We start from the raw sequence: 24,272 nt of genomic DNA on the forward strand, positions 1-24,272 counted from the left end.
TTATTAACTCCTTGACTCCAGCGTCTCTGTTGCTAGCAATAGCAGACAGGCCCGAAAATTGGCTTCCCCCCTCCCCAAGAGCATTAGGATGAGCTACCTTAGTTACCTGAATTATACATACTTTAGTAATTTTTCTCAGTGACCCTCTAATCAAGTTCTTATATTGTCTATCATACATTTTAGCAGCATAACTGCATGATTTAAAGATGACATAAAGACTGTACATGTAAAGAGGAAACAGTATAAATTTATTCACTTGATGACACTATCTGTTACCATTTCAAAACTATCGATTTTTGTTTTTTTAAATTGGGGTAAAGATAAATCCATAATTCTCTTTTATAATGAAAGTATTCAGTGATGCAAGTAAACAAAAAGGTGTTAAATCAATAAAAAATTCAATGTTTCCACAGTTTTTCTCATTGTGCTATTCTGTCCCTACAATCCAGATTTTATTTTTCTTTTAAAATCATTATTTAAAACCTGCTTAGCTGAAAAAATAAAAACCTGTGTATGGCTACAAGAATACTGCATTTACAGATTAAGGCACTCTTGGTCATTTAGACACAGCTACTACACATACTGTTAATTTTATAATCCAGAACTAAAATCTAAAAAGCAAGGCCACACACAAATGTTCAAAAATACATATTATGAAAGTATCATGGCTGCCCCTCTAATTAAGAAGGACAATTCACCAAAATCAATTTCAAATGTGGACTAATTCAAAGAGGATAAACTTTAATTTTATAGGTACTTTACTCACTCTTTAGAGACTTCCATTCAGATGTCTGGAAGAGAGTTCCAGAGATTCTAACTTACTTTCGGATCCCTCTAACATAACCATCTCAAATGTCACACACACACGAAATTTCATACAGTTTCACACTACAAATAAGGTCGTTTTAAAAATAAATACTTATAAGTAAAATGGTTTACCATAACAGTTTTATTTTCACTTTGGAGGGTGATAGTTTTGTTCTTTTGCAGAGTACTTCCATTATTTGATGCAGTCTGTCTGAGATCTTGTCTACATCAGAAAGTTGCAGCGCTGGTGAGGGAGTTACAGCGCTGCAACTTAGGAGGTGTACACATCTGCAGGGCACCACCAGCGCTGCAACTCCCTGTTTGCAGCGCTGGCCGTACTCCCATTTTGTCTCGGGTGTAGAGGATCCAGCGCTGGTGATCCAGCGCTGGTAATCAAGTATAGTCACTTACCAGCGCTTTTCTTGACCTCCGTGGAATAAGCAGGTATCCCAGCATACCTGAGGAAGCTCGGTAATCAAGCTGGTCTCCTTCCCCGGCTTGCTCTCGCGTTCCGCGAACCCCGAGCAAGCAGGTCTCCTTCCCTGAGGTTTGCTGGGTGGTTCCGGGAAGGCGAGAGCAAACCGGGGAAGGAGACCAGCTTCGCCGCGGTTTGCTCTCGCGTTCCGCGAACCACCCTGCAAACCGCAGGGAAGGAGACCTGCTTGTTCGGGGAACGCGAGAGCAAACCGCGGCGAAGCTGGTCTCCTTCCCCGGTTTGCTCTCGCGTTCGCCGAACCCCCGAGCAAGCAGGTCTCCTTCCCTGCGGTTTGCAGGGTGGTTCGCGGAACGCGAGAGCAAACCGGGAAAGGAGACCATCGTCGCCGCGGTTTGCTCTCGCGTTCCCCGAACCCCGAGCAAGCAGGTCTCCTTCCCTGCGGTTTGCTGGGTGGTTCCGGGAACGCAAGAGCAAACCGGGAAAGGAGACCAGCTTCGCCGCGGTTTGCTCTCGCGTTCCGCGAACCACCCTGCAAACCGCAGGGAAGGAGACCTGCTTGCTCGGCGGTTCGGGGAACGCGAGAGCAAACCGGGAAAGGAGACCAGCTTCGCCGCGGTTTGCTCTCGCGTTCCCCGAACAAGCAGGTCTCCTTCCCTGCGGTTTGCACGGTGGTTCGCGGAACGCGAGAGCAAACCGCGGCGAAGCTGGTCTCCTTCCCCGGTTTGCTCTCGCGTTCCCCGAACCCGAGCAAGCAGGTCTCCTTCCCTGCGGTTTGCAGGGTGGTTCGCGGAACGCGAGAGCAAACCGCGGCGAAGCTGGTCTCCTTTCCCGGTTTGCTCTCGCGTTCCCCGAAACCCCTTGAAGCCGCCCAACAGCGCTGCAGTGTGGCCACATCTAACACCACTTGCAGCGCTGGTTGCTGTAAGTGTGGCCACTCTGCAGCGCTGGCCCTATACAGCTGTACTAATACAGCTGTAACAACCAGCGCTGCAAAATTTTAGATGTAGACATGGCCTGAGTCTCTAGACATTCTGCCTTGTCGCTCTTTCCCTGGTTCCCAAGCTAAGGCCCTGATCAGCCTCTTCACTCTAGCTGTCTCTATGACCCCTGCCGTCCTTATCAATCCTCCTTCAGCCTCCCCTCCTCTGACAAATCAGACAGACTGCCAGATGGAGAAACAGCTTCCCTAATGGAGCTAATTCTAGCCAATTCTCACAGCAGTTAGGCTCAAAGTCTTCCCTTTCCATGTCCCCTTCCAGGGTGCACAGAGAGAGGGGGAAATTTGCAGCCAAACCATACTTGAGAATCAGGGCTTGCATCTCTACTAAAGAGGAAGCTTCTCCCTTTAGTGAGCCTTTAGAGGCTTTCCTGAGTGCAATCCAACTCTGACAGACCCTGGAAAACATGCTGCATGGCGTAACACATACCAGAGACTCAGAAGGAGGCATGGATAGGGAGGAGAGACAGAGCTGGCACAAGGTTGGGATAGGCAGCACAGCTCTCTTGGCATTTGGTTCCCTACTTTCATTACCCACTTCCATCTGTTCACTCCTGTAACTGTTGCAAAGGGCATTTTTTTGGCTTTTCCTCTTTTACCAAAACATTCCATTTTGATAACATATACATGTGCACGCATGCGCGTGCGCATCCCCCCCCCGCACACCTTAGTGGAATTATAAAGTGTCCTCAGTGTTTGGGCAATTTAAAAAATGATGACTCAAACGGCTTAGCACAAACAACTCATAAGAGCACTCTACAATACATTTCTACAGTCTTCCCTGATTATGTCTGTTTTGTATTATAAACAACTAGCATGGTTTTTCACAGATATTTTAAGTTTAAAATAATAATGATAAGAAAAAAAATCACTTAAAAGTAACAATGAACAAGTCCATTGTACAACATTTCTTTTACAAAAATGCCAGAATGGCCAGTCAATTAAGAATGCATTTGCAGCCAATCAAGTAATTTGATTGGTCAGCGTCTGTAGTTGTATAATATAATACTGACCTGGACAGGCTTAAACTACATATGAAAATTGCTTTAACCGGACCGTTTAATCAAATTCAAATTATTAAAGCTAAAATTAATAAATCCCATCTATACACAGTCGAGCTACATTAGGTATCCACTTTTTATTAAAAAGTAACTAATCTGTGAAAAAAAGTGAAAACTTGTTTCTGAAGAATAACTTGAAACTGCTTTTAAAAAGTGGTCCTGCTGAAGAATTTACCTGATGCTTTGTCTCCACATACGACACAGAGATCAAATACTTTATTTAGGGTCTGTTCAGTGGAAGTGTTGTCTGTTAAAATCTGGAAGAAAGTACAAAATTATTTCACTTTTCTCTCTACCTTAAAAATATGGAAAATAAAAGCTAATCTCATCCTTAAAATGCCTCTCTCTAAATTAAGGGCCCAATCCTGTGAATCACCAAGTCCCCTCAATTACCATTTATGGCCCTCGCAGTGGACTGCATGTTGGTGTCTGCTGCACCAATGCAGATCCCTATTCAGGATGGGTCCTAAATTTAACTATCAAAATCTTTTAAAAGTATTAAAATAAATCTTATCCAGAGAAGATTTTTGCAGAAAGCACTTATATTTTCAAAACTACATTTATCAAGCCTTTTGGTCATCCAGGCATTCAAATCTTTCCTTAGCATTCATTTCTTTCACTGTGCTCAGAAGAGTGAACCAATGATAAATATATTTTGAAAACACAATATATTTAATTGAATTACTCATTATCAAAAGGTACAAATGCCTCTAAACTGAGTAACTGTGATGTTATTACTAAAACTTGCCTTGCTTCGCCCCAATCCCATCTGATGTTTGTTACCCTTATTCACATGTCATGTCTAAAATTAGACTCATAGCAATAACACTTCAGGGTAGGAATCATAGCTTTCTAGTTCTTTAAAAAACCTTGCACACTGAGATACTGTAGAAGTTATAAATAATAATAAAGCACTGCTTGCAATTAAAAAGGACAATATGATTGCATAACTAGCAAACATCATTTTAACAATCTCACAATGCAAAGCAGGAATGAAAGAACTGATATTCCCATTAAAAGCACTGGAAATTAGAAGTACTTTTGAAACTTCCCATTTCCTGATAAGGATGTTGATTCTTTCAGTCCTGCTTCGCATAATCAAAACAGGGGCTCTGAAGATAAATATAATTAAGAAAAGCTCTACTGAGAATGGCGATAGTCCTATTCCAGGGGTCAGCAACCTTTCAGAAGTGGGGTGCCGAGTCTTCATGTATTCACTCTGATTTAAGGTTTCGCATGCCAGTAATACATTTTAATGTTTTTAGAAGATTTTTCTATAAGTCTACATACAATAGTTTAGTAATATATTATAAAGTAAATAATGTTTTTAAAATGTTTAAGAAACTTCATTTAAAATTAAATTAAAATGCAGGCCCCCTGGACTGGTAGTCAGGACCCAGGCAGTGTGAGTGCCACTGAAAATCAGCTTGCGTGCAGCCGTCGGCACACGTGCCATAGGTTGCCTACCCCGTCTTATTCTATGAAGAGAAATAATGAAAATGTTACATAAATGTCTGAAAAGTTTTTTGAAAATTCTCTCTGTCACACCCCCATAAGTAAATGTTTATTTGGCAACAGCATCTAAGATATTACCTCTAATCTTTTACTGCTATTATACATCACTGAAGTTTCTTTTAATTTAACATTAATATTCTTAAAGAAAAAATTGGCTCAATGACAAAACATCACTAGTTTATTAACTTCTCATTTCACCTCAGCTGCAATTATTATTTAGTGCTATAATTGTGCACAGAATTATACATAACACACAAGTAAGTCCTTCCGCAGACAAAACTTGCATTTATGTCATAAAGAGTTTTGCTTACGCAAGGACTCCAGAATTTGGCCCAAGAGGAGGGAAAGTCCCTGCTCCAAAGAGCTCAAAATTTACCTTGGACAAACATGACACTCAGAACAAGAGTTGCCATTTAAGAAGATGCAGAGCCACTATTGATGAAACAATTAATCAAGAAAGGTGTTCCAAAAAATGTAGATTTAAAGGAAGGATTTGAAAGAGGAACAGTGTGTGCGCGCACAGGAAATGGAAGCCTGTTTCAAATGAAGGTGTAAAATAAAAGAACATGCAAAACTGCAAATGGGAGGAGCAGTTAGAGAAGATATGAGAGAACATGAGTATCTAGAATTAAATGGTTTCAGAGTAGCAGCCGTGTTAGTCTGTATCCGTAAACAGAACAGGAGTACTTGTGGCACCTTAGAAACTAACAAATTTTGTTGGTCTCTAAGGTGCCACAAGTACTCCTGTTCTTTTTATAGAAGTAAATGGAAGTCCCGTGTCCAGTGAATGGAAAATTAAAAGCTAGCTTCCCATTAAAATGGTAGTTACTGCACATTTCACTAACAGCTTTTCTATATGATGCATTAGTACGCACCAGCTGGGATATAAATTATACTGTGTACCACTTGTCACACAGTAATTGGCCTACGTGGACCCTACTGGTATGCACTAAAAGTTCCATAGCGTGCACTGATGCAGTATTGTTTGGAACAGGACTACATCAGCATACACTAGGGAACTTCTAATGTGTGCCAGCAGGGTCCACACGGTCCAGTTAGTGTGTGACACACAGATGCCAACTAGAATTTACACTCCAGTTGGTATGCACTAATGTACCATGTAGACAAGCCCTAAAAGAAAATGACAGAGAAATGTATATACTCCATAGGCCTTATATGCTTAGTTTGTGAAAGCACAAAAATTGTAAAATATTCTTTCCACTGCCTCCCTAATTCTTTTGGTCTGTAAAAGCTACACAACTAGATCCCATCTTTATGTCCTCTTTCCATACTACTCATACAACTAGACCATGCTCCCTAACCCAGTTTGACATTCCTCCACCTTCTTATCCTTTCAGTCCCACGGTGGTGTAACAAAGCAAAGCCCTGGTGCAAGAATAGGTTGGGGCCCCCTTCCAGATTCTAAAATCGGAATTTTGCTTACCCTCAACATCACAGCCCCCAACTTACCCTTTTGCCTCACACAACTCAACCTACTACCACCAACATTCCCCACTCACCCACAACTCTTCCCCCTGCAGTTCCCTAACACTCCCCACTCACCCAAAGCCCCCCCCAAGCAACCCACTCCCCCGCCCCTCACTCCTGTGACCTTCCTGGCCACTCACCACCCCCAGCTCTGTGGTCTGTTCCCATCCCAGGCTACTCCGGATCCTAGCCACCCATTAGCTCTGCTGGCTCCCGTTGCCCACCCTGCATTCACATGGCACAGGCCAAATTTGGGCAATGAGTGGCATTACAACCTGGTACACAGGGTCACAGCACCACTCAAATGTGGCCTGGCCACCCCTCTGTCATGAAGGGGGGCAGCCAGACCAAACCTGAGTGGCGCTACATCCCCATGTGCTACACTGCAATGCCAAACAGATTTGGTCTTGCTGCCCTTCCATCACATGGAGGGTTGGTGTAGCCAAATTTGAGCGAGTGGTATTGCAAACCTGTGAATCAGCTCAAGTGTGGGAGCGTCATTTGTCTGGTTGAGCCCCCATAACCTCATGGGTCTGGCTGTGACTATACACCATTGACACCACTGTAGCTATGCCACTGAAATCCCTTCTCAAATTGTTTTGTGCTGGAAGCACTTTAAACCTTATCTAACTGACACTTACCCTTGTTGGGCTTTACTTTAAAAAAAAAATGACACTACAAAACACGCTGAAGTTCACCACTTAATCTCATTGATGCTCTCTCCTGCCCTTCCCACCTCCTTTTTCTACATGTTGTCTAAGGGTATGTCTACACTACAGGATTATTCTGATTTTACAGAAATCGATTTTTGGAAACAGATTGTATAAAGTCGAGTGCACGCGGCCACACTAAGCACATTAATTCGGCGGTGTGCATCCATGTACTGAGGCTAGTGTCGATTTCCGGAGCATTGCACTGTGGGTAGCTATCCCATAGTTATCCCATAATTCCAGCAGTCTCCCCTGCTCATTGGAATTCTGGGTTGAGATCCCAATGCATGATGGGGCCAAAAATTTGTCACAGGTGGTTATGGGTAAATGTCGTTGGTCAATTCTCCCTCCGTGAAAGCAACGGCAGACAATCATTTCGCACCCTTTTCCCTGGATTGCCCGGGCAGACGCCATAGCATGGCAACCATGGAGCCCGGATGTCTACTGGATGCTGCTGACAGACGTGGTACTGCAAAGCTACACAGCAGCATCCCCTTGCCTTTGCAAGTTAGCAAAGATGATTATCAGTCACACTGTATTGTCTGCTGCTGTCACGGGTGCTCCTGGCCGGCCTCAGTGAGGTCGGTCGGGGGTGCCTGGACAAAAATGGGAATGACTCCCCAGGTCATTCTCTTCTTTAAGTTTTGTCTAATGGAGAGTCAGTCCTGCCTAGAATATCAGGCAAGCCTACTAAAGAACCAGAGAGGCAAATGGGCACTCTGGGTCAGAGCCCTAGACATCCCGCGGAAACAATGAGCTGCATGCCATTCAAGGGGGTGCCCCTGCAACAACCCCACCCGTTGCTTCCCTGCTTCCCCACCCCTCCTGGGATACGTGGCAGTTATCCCCCCATTTGTGTGATGAAGTAATAAAGAATGCATGAATTTGAAACACTGACTTTATTGCCTCTGCAAGCAGAGATCAAAGAGGGGAAGGGAGGGTGGTTGGCTTACAGCAAAGTAGAGTGAACCGCCATTCTGCACTTGCTCAGCCTATAGCTGAGAATGGGAATCTGTGATAAGCACTAGGATAGAAGCACAGGCAGGACTGAATCTCCATTTGTGTGTGGGCCTTTGGTTGACACTGGTAAAATACAAAATGTCCCAGATATGTATGTTGGGGAACAGTTCCAAATGGCAGCTTAATTTTTTTTATTTGCAGCAAAATGTAGAGGTCTAAGTATCTGATTGTGAGCCCTGGGAGCAAGAGGTAGGCTAAGGTAGGCGTGACTGCGCGGTGCTGCTGACTGAGAGAGCAGCCTGAGGCAGAAGCCTCCAGCTGCCATGATATTCCAGGCAGGACTGAATCTCCATTAGACAAAACTTAAAGAAGAGAATGACCTGGAGTCATTCCCAATTTTGCCGAGGTGCCCTCGACCGACCTCATCGAGGCCAGCCAGGAGCACCCACAGGACGACGATGACGGATACCAGTCATACTGTACTGTCTGCCGTCTGCAAGGCAAGGCAAGGCAAGGGGATGCTGCTGTGTAGTGCTGCAGCACCACATCTGCCAGCAGCATCCAGTAGACATACAGTGACATTGAAAAAAGTTAAGAAACGATTTTTTTCCCTTTGCTTTCACGGAGGGGGAGGAGGACTGACAACATACACCTGAACCACTCACAACAATGTTTTTGACCCTTCAGGCACTGGGAGCTCAGCCCAGAATTCAAATGGTTTTCAGAGAGTGCGGGAACTGTGGGATAGCTACAGTCCTCCGTGAGCGTCCATTTGATTCTTTGGCTTTTTAGTACACTTGTCTCAGCTCCTCATCATGGCCTTGGAGATTTTTTCAAATATGTTTTGGCATTTCGTCTTTTGGAATGGAGTTCTGATAGAACAGATTCACCTCCCCATACAGAGATCAGATTCAGTATCTCCTATACGGTCCACGCTGGAGCTCTTTTTTGATTCTGGGACTGCATGGTCACCTGTGCTGATCAGCACTCCACGCTGGGCAAACAGAAATAAAATTCAAAAGTTTGTGGGGCTTTTCCTGTCTACATGGCCAGTGCATCTGAGTTCAGATTGCTGTCCAGAATGGTCACAATGGTGCACTGTGGGATAGCTCCTGGAGGCCAATACCCTCGAATTGCGGCCACACTAACCCTAATTCCAAATGGCAATGTTGATTTCAGCGCTACTCCCCTCGTCGGGGAGGAGTACAGAAATTGATTTTAAGAGCCCTTTATGTTGACAAAAATGGCTTTGTTGTGTGGACAGGTGCAGGGTTAATTTGATTTAACGCTGCTAAATTCAACATAAACTCGTAATGTAGACCAGATCTAAGTTAACAATTGTTTACTTAGTTAAATAACAATTACAATGGCAAATAAAATGAAAGCAAGGGGAATGAAATATTAAGAAGTAAAGGCAAGGGAGAAAATGGTATTCAAATCATATTTTAAAACAGATGGAGAGTCAATGAGGCAGAAATACAAAAAGGCTATCCCAGGAGCTGAGACAAGAAGGTTCTGGCTTGAAAAGTAAAAATAAAACTACACATTTATATTTTTTTTATATCCTGACTCATGAAATACAAATTTAAAAATAACTTTCAAGGAACAAATCATTTTCTTCACTGTTTCTAAACAACAACTCCAAGTCTTGCTATCAGGGAACTGTAAAAAGCAAAAAGACTAAAAATATAGAACCAGTACAGAAAATATTTGGAAAGAAAAACATCTCTTCCTATTCCAATAGTTCTCAAACTTTTGTACTGGTGACCCCTTTCACACAGCAAGCCTCTGAGTGTGACCCCTTTATAAATTAAGAACACTTTTAATTATATTTAGCACTATTATAAATGCTGAATATAAAGTGGGGTTTGGGGTGGAGGCTGACAGCTCATGACCCTCCCCCATGTAATAACCTTGTGACCCCCTGAGGGGTCCCGACCCCCAGTTTGAGAACCCCTGTCCTATCCCATCTGAATTAATAATATGAAATAAAGTGGATTCTCTACCTGGATGTGTTGTGCAGATAAATCAGGGGATGCAAAAAACAGTTGGTTGACACCTGCAGCATCTGGAGTTGTTAGGAAAACCTTTCCTGGAGTGGAATCTTGTCTGGCAAGGATCACCTTGCTTGGGGTAGAGCCATCATGATTTGTTAAGATGAACTGCTTTCCTGCTGTGCTCTGATCAAGTGCAGTAACAATCTGAATCTTCTGGCCCGTCTGCTGGTCTGTGACAATCTGACAATACATTTATCTCAAATTGTTATGGTCTTTCAAGTTCATGTTTTTTTAGCACCCCATCTTGCACCACCATAGTCAATGAGAGTTTTGCCTTTGACTTTTGCGGTTGCAGGACTGGGCTTCTTAATGAGTTAAATTCAAGCAAAAACCCTGAATCTAAAAAACCCCCAACTGTAGCAGTGTTTGAACTCTGAACCTGAATACACATTCCAATTTTGCAAGTGGCTCATATTTTTACAGACGGCCAACAAAAACCTTAGATCCTAACAGCTATGAATAATGAAGTGTTCAAAATATAGATATAAATGTTAAAGGGTCAATCAGTCCGGGGAAGTGCTGAGCTCCCTCCACTCCCACTTAATTCAATGGGAGTTGAGAATACAGCATATCACAAAGAGACACTCAGCACCTCACAGGTGTAGGTCCTTAATAAGTTAACTTCATCACTTAATAACACGTTGTACGCTTCAGAGTTGGCTTCATTAATTTAGAATAATAAGGGCAAGGAACAATCTTATCTCAATTTACTATATCTTAGTTTAACACTTTTACACCCACAAACAGAAAAATCAAACTGGAGCAGGAGAACTGAACACTAACCCTTCTCTTTGTCACCTTTTTTGCTTTGTTTGACAAACAACAACAACTTCTTTTGCTTCATTCTTCATTTGACAATCAAGAACAGATCAACAGCATCATTACGGCACTTCTTTCCTATTTTTAAATAAAGTACAGCCTCACTGACTTGCCCTTCACTAAACTGTACTGTTTGTCATCTTCTGACAAACTTGGTAATACACTTTCTTCATTTTATATATATATAAAAATAGAAATTTTACACTTTTCTATGTCCCCATTTTTCACTCTTCAGAATGCTATATGACGCTGGGGGACATCCACTGGTGCCACGTAATATTAAGCAGAGTGCACAGGAGTAGAAAAGCGCTCCCTGATCTATAGCCTTGTACATGAAAGCTATGCATACACACAGCACAGGGGTGGCTCTATGTATTTTGCTGCCCCAAGCATGGCAGTCAGGCAGCTTTTGGTGGCGCGCCTGCAGGTGGTCCGCTGGTCACGCGGATTCAGCAGCAGGCCTGTGGGAGGTCCGCCGGTGCCGTGCCATTGGCGTCCCTGCTGTCGAATTACCGCCGAAGCCGCAGGACCAGCAGACCTCCTGCAGGCATGCCGCCTACAGTTGCCTGTCTGCCGCCCTCACAGCAACCGGCAAGCCGCTTCCCGTGGCTTGCCGCCCCAGGCATGCGCTTGCTGCGCTAGTGCCTGGAGCCATCCCTGCATAGACACATCTAGCTAAATACAGCTTGACTGTAAACCTTTAAACTTTAGATACAGTAAAATACCACTGAAAAAGGTAATTCAACGACCCATTAAGTTCAAAACACATTTATAAATCTGCGCAGGACTAACACTGTTTTTCAAATATGTGTATCATGTTTATTTAAGAGACTGAGTGTATTTTAATATTTACTGACCTTAGTTTTATAGTTTATTTCCATACTTTTAAAAGGTGCATGTGTGTTTAGGGGCTAGGGGTGTGGTGGGTAATGAGGAAGTTTTAATTTTGTTATTTAAATCTGCAATGCTTCTTAATTCTCACACAGTAATAAACAACTTAGTATTTACAAAAGCTGCCTTGTTATTGCTAGAATTTTATTATTGTTATAAAATATACTACAGTATTATTTCTGGAGTGCCCAAAGGTGTGGTCGGCAATTTACATTACTAAGTACCTTTATTAGTATCTTATTAAGCAGTGGTTCTCAAACTAGGGCCACCGCTAGTTCAGGGAAAGCCCCTGGTGGGCCAGGCCAGTTTATCGGTCGCATCCGCAGGTTTGGCCAATCGCAGCTCCCACCGGCCACGATTCGCCACTCCAGGCCAATCGGGGGGCTGCAGGAAGCGGCATGGGCCGAGGGACATGCTGGCTGCCCTTCCTGCAGCCCCCATTGGCCTGGAGCAGTGAACCACGCGGCCAGTTGGAGCTGCAATCAGGCGAACCTGTGGACGCAGCAGGTAAACAAACCAGCCCGGCCTGCCAGGGGCTTTCCCTGAACAAGTGGCAGCCCTAGTTTGAGAACCACTGCTATAAAGTATCATCATAAAGAATTACAGCTGACAAAATAAATGAACAGAAGTCCATTTTATGATGCATGTTTGCTTTTTTCCCCTCTATTTTTGTTACCAACTTGCTAACTCACAAATTATTTGTTATTGTGAATATGGCCCCAATTCTTGAATAGGGCTCCCCATGGGTGCAGGGATCTGTCCAGGCAGATCTCACTGCATGATCAGTACTTTAACAGATTTCTACCATATGTTACCTTAATGTCTACACAAGAACACTTAAGTCTAGACAAAAGCTCCCCTCTGCAAACCCTACTCCCTAAACATTTGGCAAATGAAAAATGCATTACACAAAAGGACAGTTTTAATAATGAAAAGTGCCATTCCCACAGCTTATTCCAAGTGGGATCCTTGCAACTGCATAGAACTCCAGTGAAGTCAATGAGGCTTTGCTTGGGAACAGGGGTCCATCCTAGCAGAACAATATGCAGTATCATGACCTGAACAGCTAATAACCAGAATAAAACCTTAACACAGTAGTCCTCTACTTTAAATTTGTCAGAGTTTAATAACAACATATTTCTTAATTTGAGACTGAACATCGCCTTTGTATTCATTTAATTAAATATGGAAATACTTCATTGTTTTATGTTTAAAATATATGTTTTCTCATGTAATGTTTCATTTACACATCTCTCTGGTATTCCAGCCTAAATTTCTCTTGGCTGCTTTTTATAGCCTCAAGCTGCTTTTTAACAATATTTTCTCTTTGGAGACCTTGGATTCCATTTGGACAGTACTTAAGGCCATCTGTGAAACTGCCCTATGAATAAACTAGAGACATACAGAAGTCATTCCGTGTGCCTGGCTTTGGAAATAAATGTGTTCAAATGTGAAGGATTATTTCAATATAATTTATTTTATTTTGACATATTATTTACAGATCTGGTTGGCAACCAGAATTTCCATCCCATGGCAAATTTTGACAATTAAAAAACAATTTCTGAAGTTTCTCACAAAATGAAAAATCTGAAAAATTTCAGTTTGGGACAACCAAAACATTTCATTTCTATGGTGTTTCGAGGGTGTACAAACATTATTTAGTTTTTTATATTGTATTACATTATTTCATATAAAATATATATAATATAAAAGTAAAACCAAAACAAAATCAAACTGTTAAAGTCAAAACAAAATATCTGATCTTTTGCCTGTCAATTTTACCAAAATTTGACACTTTCCTGCAGAACATTTCAATTTCAACAAAACTTCATTTCTCAATGGAAAAAAACTACTTTCAACCAGCTTCAATTATTTCTTATTACTAATTATTGTTTGTACTGCTGTAATGCCTAGAAACTCGAGTGTGGTAGGTGCTTTACATACATATAGTAGAGACAGTCCTTGCTCTAAAGAGTTTACAGTCTAATTAGACAGAAGATGCAACAAGTGAGAGTGACAAACCAGAGAAAGGAAGAGGTGAGGAAGACAGAAAAAGAACATCATCCAGCTACACTAAATAGCTACTGTATAATTTGAAGGTTCCAGAAAATACTTAACTTTTTTTTAAACACAACCCTCCTCTTCCCACCCCCTGCCACCAAGCTCCCAACATGACACACAAACTTGTACTGGCTGATTTATTAGTGGCATAACTCACTCCTACAAAGTGTAGCTCTCTGTTCCTCTCTAGTTAAGGCTACTTTAGTCACAGGTATTTTTAGTAAAAAGTCAGGGATGGGTCATGGTCAGTAAACAAAACTTCACAGCCCATGATCATGACCTGTCATGACTTTTACTATACACCCCTGACTAAAACTCAGGGGAGGGGGAGCAGGGTGTGGCTCGGGGGCACCACAGGTTCTGGGGGGGCATGGCTAGGATGGGAGCTGCGGGTGCTTGTGGGGGAGGGTTGGTGGGGCTGGGACAGGCTCCCGAGCTCCATGTGCTGCCTCCGCTCTGCCCCAAGCCCCAGTTCTGCAGCTCCCATTGGCTAGGAACCGCAGTCAATGGGAGCTGCAGGGGTGGTGCCTGCCAGCAGAGGCAGCACATGGAGATAGGAGCTGAGGAAGGAGAGTCTCCCCCTTCCAGAAAGAACTGCTCCACACCCCAATCCCTAGCCCTGACGGGCCCCTCTCCGACTCCTGCTGCTGGGGTGGGAGGAGACTGCCCCAGCAGCAGCCAGTGAGCCTGGCCTGGGGGCTGCCCGAGATGCTCAGGTGGCCCCCAGGCCAGGCAACCAGCCACTGCAGAAGTCATGGAGGTCAGGGAAAGTCACAGAATCCGTGACTTCCATGTTCTCCATGACAAACACAGAGCCTTATCTCTAGTGGATGAACCACACAGGGATGACTACTCTACAGATGGGAGGCGTGACTCCGAGCACAGGTAGACAGATTCATGTTAGCTCTGCTTGAGCTAGTGTGCTAAAAACAGCACTGTGCACATTGCTGCACAGGTAGTGCCACAGGTTAGCCACCCAAGTCCAAGCCCACCTGACCCTCTAGGTTCATATACCAAAAGAGTTTTATGAGTCTGCTATAGGCTTTGAGATAACAGAACCAGTCTTTTAGATCAGGCAGTAGGTTCAGGGGTTGTTCCAGGTTCAATTTCTAATGCTGACAATCAAGTCAGGGACATCACGTTACATGAGCATAAAAACAAAGGCAGGTTTTGAGGAGAGAGGGAAAGGAGTACAGGATTATGGATTAATTAAGAAAGGTGTTCCATGAATAAGGGATATCATGGACGATAGCACAGAGACAACTGAAACTCAGGAATGCAGGGGCAAGATTAGAAAGGCAAAGGCACAAAATGAGCTCAAACTAGCTATGGGAATTAAGGGAAACAAGAAGACTTTCTATCAATACATCAGAAACAAGAGGAAAACCAAGGACAGGGTAGGCCCACTGCTCAGTGAGGAGGGAGAAACAGTAACAGGAAACTTGGAAATGGCAGAGATGCTTAATGACTTCTTTGTTTCGGTCTTCACTGAGAAGTCTGAAGGATTGTCTAACATAGTGAATGCTTATGGGAAGGGGGTAGGTTAAGAAGATAAAATAAAAAAAGAGCAAGTTAAAAATCACTTAGAAAAGTTAGATGCCTGCAAGTCACCAGGGCCTGATGAAATGCATCCTAGAATACTCAAGGAGTTAATAGTGGAGGTATCTGAGCCTCTAGCTATTATCTTTGGAAAGTCATGGGAGATGGGAGAGATTCCAGAAGACTGGAAAAGGGCAAATATAGTGCCCATCTATAAAAAGGGAAATAAAAACAACCCAGGAAACTACAGACCAGCTAGTTTAACTTCTGTGCCAGGGAAGATAATGGAGCAAGTAATTAAAGAAATCATCTGCAAACACTTGGAAGGTGGTAAGGTGATAGGGAATAACCAGTATGGATTTGTAAAGAACAAATCGTGTCAAACCAATCTAATAGCTTTCTTTGATAGGATAACGAGTCTTGTGGATAAGGGAGAAGCGGTGGATGTGGTATACTTAGACTTTAGTAAGGCATTTGATATGGCCTCGCATGATATCCTTATCGATAAACTAGGCAAATACAATTTAGATGGGGCTACTATAAGGTGGGTGCATAACTGGCTGGATAACCGTACTCAGAGAGTAGTTATTAATGGCTCCCAATCCTGCTGGAAAGTACAACAAGTGGGGTTCCGCAGGGGTCTGTTTTGGGACCGGCTCTGTTCAATATCTTCATCAATGACTTAGATGTTGGCATAGAAAGTACGCTTATTAAGTTTGCAGACGATATCAAACTGGGAGGGATTGCAACTGCTTTGGAGGACAGGGTCAAAATTCAAAATGATCTGGACAAATTGGAGAAATGGTCTGAGGTAAACAGGATGAAGTTCAATAACGACAAATGCAAAGTGCTCCACTTAGGAAGGAACAATCAGTTTCACACATACAGAATGGGAAGAGACTGTCTAGGAAGGAGTATGGCAGAAAGAGATCTAGGGGTCATAGCGGACCACAAGCTAAATATGAGTCAACAGTGTGATACTGTTGCAAAAAAAGCAAATATGATTCTGGGATGCATTAACAGGTGTGTTGTAAACAAGACACGAGCAAGTCATTCTTCTGCTCTATTCTGTGCTGGTTAGGCCTCAACTGGAGTATTGTGTCCAGTTCTGGTCACCGCATTTCAAGAAAGATGTGGAGAAATTGGAGAGGGTCCAGAGAAGAGCAACAAGAATGATTAAAGGTCTTGAGAACATGACCTGTGAAGGAAGGCTGAAAGAATTGGGTTTTTTTAGTTTGGAAAAGAGAAGACTGAGAGGGGACATGATAGCAGTTTTCAGGTATCTAAAAGGGTGTCATCAGGAGGAGGGAGAAAACTTGTTCACCTTAGCCTCTAATGATAGAACAAGCAGCAATGGGCTTAAACTGCAGCAAGGGAGATTTAGGTTAGACATTAGAAAAAAGTTCCTAACTGTCAGGGTAGTTGAACACTGGAATAAATTGCCTAGGGGGGTTGTGGAATCTCCATCTCTGGAGATATTTAAGAGTAGGTTAGATAAATGTCTATCAGGGATGGTCTAGACAGTATTTGGTCCTGCCATGAGGGCAGGGGACTTGACTTGATGATCTTTCGAGGTCCCTTCCAGTCCTAGAGTCTATGAATCTATGCAAGATGAGTAGTTAGGCTTGTATTGTTCATGGAGCAGAGGAAGCAGAGACAGATGTAATAAGTGACAAAAGAGGACAAGTAGAAAGGGACTGAGCTGTGATGGCCTTGAAGGATTAGGACAAGAAACAGAGCAAAATGCAGTGGAACAAGCAAGGCCAGTGGAGGAATGTGAAGAGAGCGTTCCAGTCAGAGCAACAGGCAAGGAAAATGGCCCTAGCAGCCACATTTTTAATTGAATGTGTTTAATGCAACAGGACACATCTTACAGAGAAAATTAGTTACAAAAAAGGGTTTAAAGGTGAAATACAAAAAGAGAGGAGGGGGGAACATGTCATATGGACACACTATCAGGTGTTCTACTGGGGTGGGGGATTTTTCTCAGTGTAACCAATAAAACAATTCCCTACCAATATGGTTTAAAAAGTCAGCCACTAACACATTTTCATTGTGTATTGATAATATAAAGAAAAATATATTTCTTGCTGTGATCTACAAGTCCAAAGATACACCACAGAGCCTTTCCAACGTATCTGCTGAATTTCCAAATGTAAAAATAACTGAGCCTTTTAACAATGTTACCATGTTATGCCTTGTAATAGCTTGAACCACCTCTTTGGTGTTCAACAGTAAAACTCTTGGAGTAGAGACTGGGTACCCTTTTTCCTTTTTTTTAGCACAGAGGAGGCCTTGTAGCCAGCTTTGACTCCAACCATATCATTTCAATTACTGGCTGAAGGAGACTATGGGCATGGCTACAGTTGCAAATGTAGAGCGCTTTCAGTTAAACCAGCCTTCATAGAGCACAGAAGGGAAAGCGCTGCAATCTGTCCACACTGACAGCTGCAAGCGCACTGGTGTGGCCACATTAGCAGCTCTTGCAATGGAAACAGAAAGCAGTGCATTGTGGTAGCTATCCCAGCATTCAAGTGGCTGCAAGCTATCCCAGCATTCAAGTGGGTGGGGTGGGGCAGGGCGGTGGAGCGTGACAGGGAGTGTGCTGTGCATGTGTGAGGGGAGAGAGAGTGGGTTTTTGGGAGGCTGAGGGCATGTCAGCATGCTGTCTTGTAAGTTCAGACAGCAGCAGACCTCCTCTCTCTCTCTCTCTCTCTCTCTCACACACACACACACACACACACACACACACACACACACACACACACACACAGCATTCCACAGTAATGGTTGATTTGTCTCAGAGAAGATAAGCTTGCTGGCTGTCAGAAACAGAGCTTTCAAAGGGCATATCCGCATTCCTGCAGTGATTTCAAAACAATGACCAGAGTGGCCACTTGACTTAAGGGGATTATGGGACATTTCTGGAGGCTGATCAGAGCTCAGTAATGCAACACGTCGTCCACACTGATGCCTCAGCGTTTCAGCCAAGGCGCACCAAGCATTAATCTTCTCGCTGAGGTGGAGTATCAGGGGCGCACTAGCCCTGGAGTCAGAGAGCAATACGTGCCTTGCCAGTGTGGACGGGTAGTACGCTAGGGTGCCCGGGGCTGATTTAATTTGCTCTAACTCTCAAGTGTAGCCAAGCCCTTCGAGTGACACACAACGCACTCGTGCGAGTGCTTCTTATGCAACTCTTCATCTTAGAAAGCAAGAAACAATGTGAAGCCCCACTCCTATTGTCCTCGAGCTCCATTAGACATAGGAGTCGTCTCCCTCTGGGTAAAATTTTCACATTTTAGAAAAGATCATTAAGTGTTCACAAAAGAAAGGGTGCACAAAAACAGGCAGAGTAACGTAGTTCATAGATTCTTTCAAAATATTTTAGATTAAACATACTTGTATGCGTTGTGGTAAAGAGAGACCTGAATCCGCTGGGACAATTTGTATTCTTTGTGCCGTCCCATCCATTAGTGTTTGAGTAACAGTTCCTTGGGAATGTGCAATCTAGAAACAAACAAATAAATAATTGGAATGACAGCCATGTGAAAATACTGCTGTGCCACATTAAGGTTTGACCAGCTTCAGATGTGTCAGCAAAATGTTATTCAAAGTGAGACACTGGTACTGTTTGGGAATGTAGCAGCATACAACCTAATTTTACTAGCTAGCTTTTGTATTTTAGAAAGTTCTACTGGTTCCATAGTTTTAAAGTCACTTCACAATTTTGGATCCAAAAGTCAGAAATATATTTATGGCAAAACATGACTGGGGAAATGAATTGTCGATCAATACATACAGAAAACACTTTAATCAAGCTGCTTATTTTGTTTGCTCCAGCTGGTATCTGCAAGAATGGACAGATATAAATGAATCATAGTCATTTAGCACTTCTGCCATTTCCACATTTTCTGTTATTGTTTTCCCCCCTCATTGAGTAATGGGCCTACTCTGTCCTTGGTCGTCTTCTTGCTTCTAATGTATTTGCACAATGTTTTTTTGTTACCATTTATGTCTCTAGCTAGTTTAATCTCGTTTTATGCCTTGGCCTTTCTAATTTTGTCCATCCATACTTGTGTTATTTGTTTATATTCATTCTATATCAGGGGTGGTCCAGATAAAATGTAGTCCTGCCGTGAGTGCAGGGGACTGGACTAGATGACCTCTCGAAGTTCCCTCCAGTACTATATGATTTTATAGTAGGGTCATACTCTTGCATGGAAGCACTTTTAACTTAAGGGCTCAGTGGAACTAATGAAAGCACTTATATGCAGCAGCACAGTGTTAGTCTATTTCTGTTCAGCTGTCAGTTAAAGCAGTGAAAAGGAGAAACAACAAGAAAGAACAAAAGAGAAGGATATTGAGAAACACCACAAGAAGAGTAAAGAGAGAGGGGGAAAAAAATGGTATTTTACCTTTCGCCATCTTAATTTTGATATCCTACTTCATGTGTGCACTCTGTACCATGTAGGTCTCCAAATTTGCTGTTTTTTTACTTCCAACAATTCAAGAAGTTAAGAAACGGAAACTCAGCTCCTCCCCTCAAAATTTTAAGGCACCTGCCTCTGCTCAAAAGTAGTAGAGAAAGACAAGATGCATCCCCTCTCCAATACCATTTTCCTCAACTGTCTCCCAGAAATAAAAAAATCAAAGCCACCTTGCATATCTCCTTGGGTGCCAATTGTTCTCTTCTCAGCTATTATAATCCTCAGCTTTCCCCTGACAAATTCTACCGGTCATTTACTCATTTTCAGTATAAAAATCTGCAGCACATTAAATTTAAAATTTGGAGGCAATGTAAAATAATTTGAATTTAAAGTAAAAACGAACAAACACAATGGTAACTGGACTGGTGAAAGTTCCACATACACTAAGTCAAGTATAATGTATACAACACAGGGCTTTGACTATTTCTAGTACTTTTGATGATTTAAACAATTATTTGATACAATTCAATTATGATTAGGGCTGTTAAGCGATTAAAACAATCATGATTAATCGTGCTCGTAAACAATAATAGTATACCATTTATTTAAATATTTTTGTAAGTTTTCTACATTTTCAAATATATTGATTTCAAATACAATACAGAATACAAAGTATACAGTGCTCACTTTATTTTTTATTACAAACATTTTCACAATAAAAAACAAAAGAAATAGTATTTTTCAGTTAATCTAATACAAGTACTGTAGTGAAATCTCTTTATCACGAAAGTTGAACTTACAAATGTACAACTATGTAAAAAAAAAACTGCATCAAAATAAAACAATGTAAAACTTTAGAGTTTACAAGTCCACTCAGTCCTACTTCAGCCACTCATTCAGACAAACAAATTTGATTACAATTTGCAGGAGATGCTGCCCGCTTCTTGTTTACAATGTCACCTGAAAGCGAGAATAGGAGTTTGCATGGCACTGTTGTAGCCAGCGTCACAAGATATTTACATCACAGATGTGATGAAGATTCATATGCCCTTACAAATTCCTTCTGTTTTCCGACCATGGCAGGAGCACCATCTGTTGACATCAGAAAAATATTTTGTGTGACAACTCCTCATTCTTCAAAAAGGTTTACAAAAGTTTCTGCTATATCTTCTCCCTTTGTTGTGCCATACAGGGGTTTTAGGCAACAAAGCTCGTCTTGGATTTCATCGGAAGCATCTTGCAACCACTGCCAAACGTTGAACATCGTTTATACCAATGCTCTCATCAACTGCAATGCTAAAAACTGCTGTATCTTTTAATGCAGTCATCTGCTTTTTATTAATGTTTCCTGCCATTTCGTTTATACGTCTCTCAACTATTCTGGCAGAGCCAGGCAGTTCTTTTATTCTATATATGCATATTTATTTGGCAAATCATTGAACAAAACCTCCTGTACTCCTGAGGAAAACTTATTTTATATTCCTTAATTGTAAATGGGTTTCCGTTTTTTGCAATGCACTGTGCAATCTTGTAACTTCCTTCTGTGGCCTGATTTTTACTTACACTTAAGCATTTAAAAATACCGCTTTGCTTCTCATATCCTGCTACTGCCTTTTTGTTCGATTCACTCTTGTCTGCTTTATCAAGAAAGGTTTTCTCGTGCTTCATTTGAAAATGTCATCAAACACTTGATGTGCGAAAAACAGCACTTTCACAACAGAAAGCACAAACAGCACGGTCCTTCTTTTGAATAAATCCAAACGTGTTTGTCCAAGAAGGCTGAAATGAATGGACATCTAACTTTGCTTTCTTAGGAGCTGACATTTTGTCAAATGTACCCCTCAACTTACAGTGGAAAAAAAAAATTGTGACAGACAGCAAGCACAACGTCAAACGCAATGTCCTGTTCCACGTGATGTGATAGTAATGCAAGCAGCAAATCAGGACTTAAAAATATCCCAGTACAGTGGACACTGGAACAATTTTTAAGGTGGAGGTGCTGCCTCTTGCCCCTGTCTGCATCCCAATTGACTCTGTCTGCATCCCTCACTGCCCCAGGCTTGGGCCAGTGGGCCACAGTTGGGGGTGGCTGCAGAGCCCTGGGCCGAGGCCAGGAGAAGAGCCCCAGGCCGACGTCCAGGACCCCAGGATGGTTACACAGCCCCCCGGACCAGTGGCCGGGACCCGAGTGGCAGGGGGCCAGCAGTAGGACCCCGGGCCAGCAGCAGAGTCCCAGGGACTGGGGACCAGGATCTGGGGCCGGCAGCGGGCTGAGTGGAGCCAGTATTCAGGACCCTGGGATGGCAGCAGAGCCCTCGGGACCAGTGGCTGGGACCTGGGCAGTGTGAGTGTCACTCAAAATCTTCTCACATGCTGCCTTTGGCACGTGTGCCATAGGTTACTGACCCCTGGTTTAGCATAAGCAGGTTAGTACAAATTCTAAGGGACGAGTCAAGTTCTGCATAGCTTGAAAGCTTCTCTCTCTCACCAAAAGAAGCTGGTCCAATAAAAGATATCATGTCTCTCTAATATTCTAAAACTGACATGACCACAACACCACTGCATATAACTATTTGTCTTAAGGAGTTTACAATCTCTGCTGATTTTCCAAACTCTTCATACTGGAATTATTTCAATTATACAGTTCACAAATTCTGTTGTATGTCTGTAGAGCTTGTAAATTCCATAAAACTGATCAATGAGTCTATATACGCTGCCAAGAGCTCTCAGATGTTCACATTTCTATAGTTAATAGCAATGCCCAAGATTTGAACTAGTCTAATAAAAATATCTCTATTCACTAGATTTCTCCTAGGATAACCGTATAAATAAAAATTGAAGTTTCTAAACCAACTCATTTTTGCAATACGGTATTACAAAAAAAGTCAGACTTTACAAAAGTGAAAACCCCTTTACAGCCTCCAATAAATTAAACACTTTCTCTAATTTCAGACTTCCCAAAATACTTTTTTGCCTAAAGACTACAATGAAGAAATTTCAAGCAGAAATGAGAGGGCTCATTATTGATATTATAACAGAATACAAATAAATAACATTTTAGACTTATATAATGATTGCAAAGACAAGACCCCTTTCAGGCAAAATTTTCTGATACACTCCAAATGACCTGTACTGGTGGTAATTTACACGCAGATGGTGCTTTGCTGATATCTTGCCTAGACGTTTCTTACTCTAGACTTTTCTTTTTAGTGTTCTGTGGTCCTTCTCCTTATGTTCTCTCATACTGGCAATGATGGTGCCTATGCTGTAGCTACAGAATTACTTATTTATTCCAGGACTGAAATAGTTTCTTTAAAGCTCTCAAAGATACACTTTACAGAAGATGAAACTGCTAATTATTGACATGCAGCAGTATGAGTTTAAACCTTTGAAAGAAACTTTTTATTATTCATGGATGTATTAACAAAAATACCATTTGTCACAGTGTAACCAGTGTATTTGTTAAATATCAAGTTTCACATATTTGTGGTGGATGCTTATTTGCTTTCACAGATGTTAAATGAAACTGGAATTTGGCAGCACATGAGGAAATGGATAAACTACTATGCAATTACTTTACAGCTCCAAAGATTATGAGAGAGAGCTATTGCAAGTTCTTGACTGGCAGAAATGCCTGACCATGGTTTGGGAATAAGAACCACCTCATTCCTGGCAGGAAGTGATTAGTATTGTGCAGAAGCTTTATGGGATGGTACACTCTATGTAATGCTTCATATAGATAATCTTAAATTGTAGCTAGGAACTTTTTTTAAAATAAAAAACTTTCCTTTGCTTCTAATCTGCATATATTTAATAGATTTTGCAAAATACATCATTTCAATCTATTCCAAAGATCATGCTCTTAATAGGTCTGTCATTTCTAAAATGCTCTATGAACAATAATTACTATCTAGTTATTACCCTAACTGCTATTAGTGACTCCAGTATCTTAATGAAATATCAGGTCTGTGAATAGCCTGTTTTCTTTAAAAGTAGGGAGAAAAGGTCTCTTTTGCGCATATATATCCCAAACTGAATTTTGCTTGCGAAGTCAGTGAAAATTATTTCATCAATGGTCATGTGAATTACAAGTGCTATTGGAAATACTGGTTCAACTTCCATGCAGCTTCAAATATGGTTTCCAAGAGCAAGTCACTAGCTTGCATCCAGCATGAGTATAACCAGAGAGAAGAATACCTGCATCCTGTAGTTCAACTATAGATGAAAAAGGCTGCTACCTGAAAATCCAAGAACAATGTTGGTTTCTATATAATCCCCAAATTCCAAACTATATTGGCAAAGGTGAGCATACACAAAAATATAATGTGTACTTGACACACAGTTCATTCTTCAAGGTATTTCCTTCCACCTGTTGGCACTGACTCTGAGACCAGTTTGTTCCCATATACTCCACTTCTTTCAGACACTGGAAAAACAACAGATATTTCTGCATCTGGATATAACAAAAGGAAAATATACAAGTGTCATCTGTACAGGGATGAAT

General features: G+C 42.0%; 1 protein-coding gene across 5 annotated transcripts in view; it reads right to left on the minus strand.

The window, feature by feature from the left end:
• NR2C1 (nuclear receptor subfamily 2 group C member 1) overlaps positions 1 to 24,272 on the minus strand; it is a 91,273-nt gene that overhangs the window by 37,608 nt on the left and 29,393 nt on the right. For 4 of the 5 annotated variants that reach the window (XM_050935440.1, XM_050935449.1, XM_050935430.1 and 1 more), the window contains 3 exons: positions 18,741 to 18,848; positions 9,981 to 10,211; positions 3,477 to 3,558 (listed from right to left, as the gene is read on the minus strand). In XM_050935440.1, the coding sequence (XP_050791397.1) occupies positions 3,477 to 3,558; positions 9,981 to 10,211; positions 18,741 to 18,812 (385 nt within the window). In that variant the 5' untranslated portion in view covers positions 18,813 to 18,848. The remainder of the gene's footprint in view (positions 1 to 3,476; positions 3,559 to 9,980; positions 10,212 to 18,740; positions 18,849 to 24,272) is intronic. The other variant, XM_050935445.1, reaches the window with a different exon arrangement.

Source organism: Gopherus flavomarginatus, chromosome 1 (assembly GCF_025201925.1).
Source record: "Gopherus flavomarginatus isolate rGopFla2 chromosome 1, rGopFla2.mat.asm, whole genome shotgun sequence".
Classification (NCBI taxonomy): Eukaryota; Metazoa; Chordata; order Testudines; family Testudinidae; genus Gopherus; species Gopherus flavomarginatus.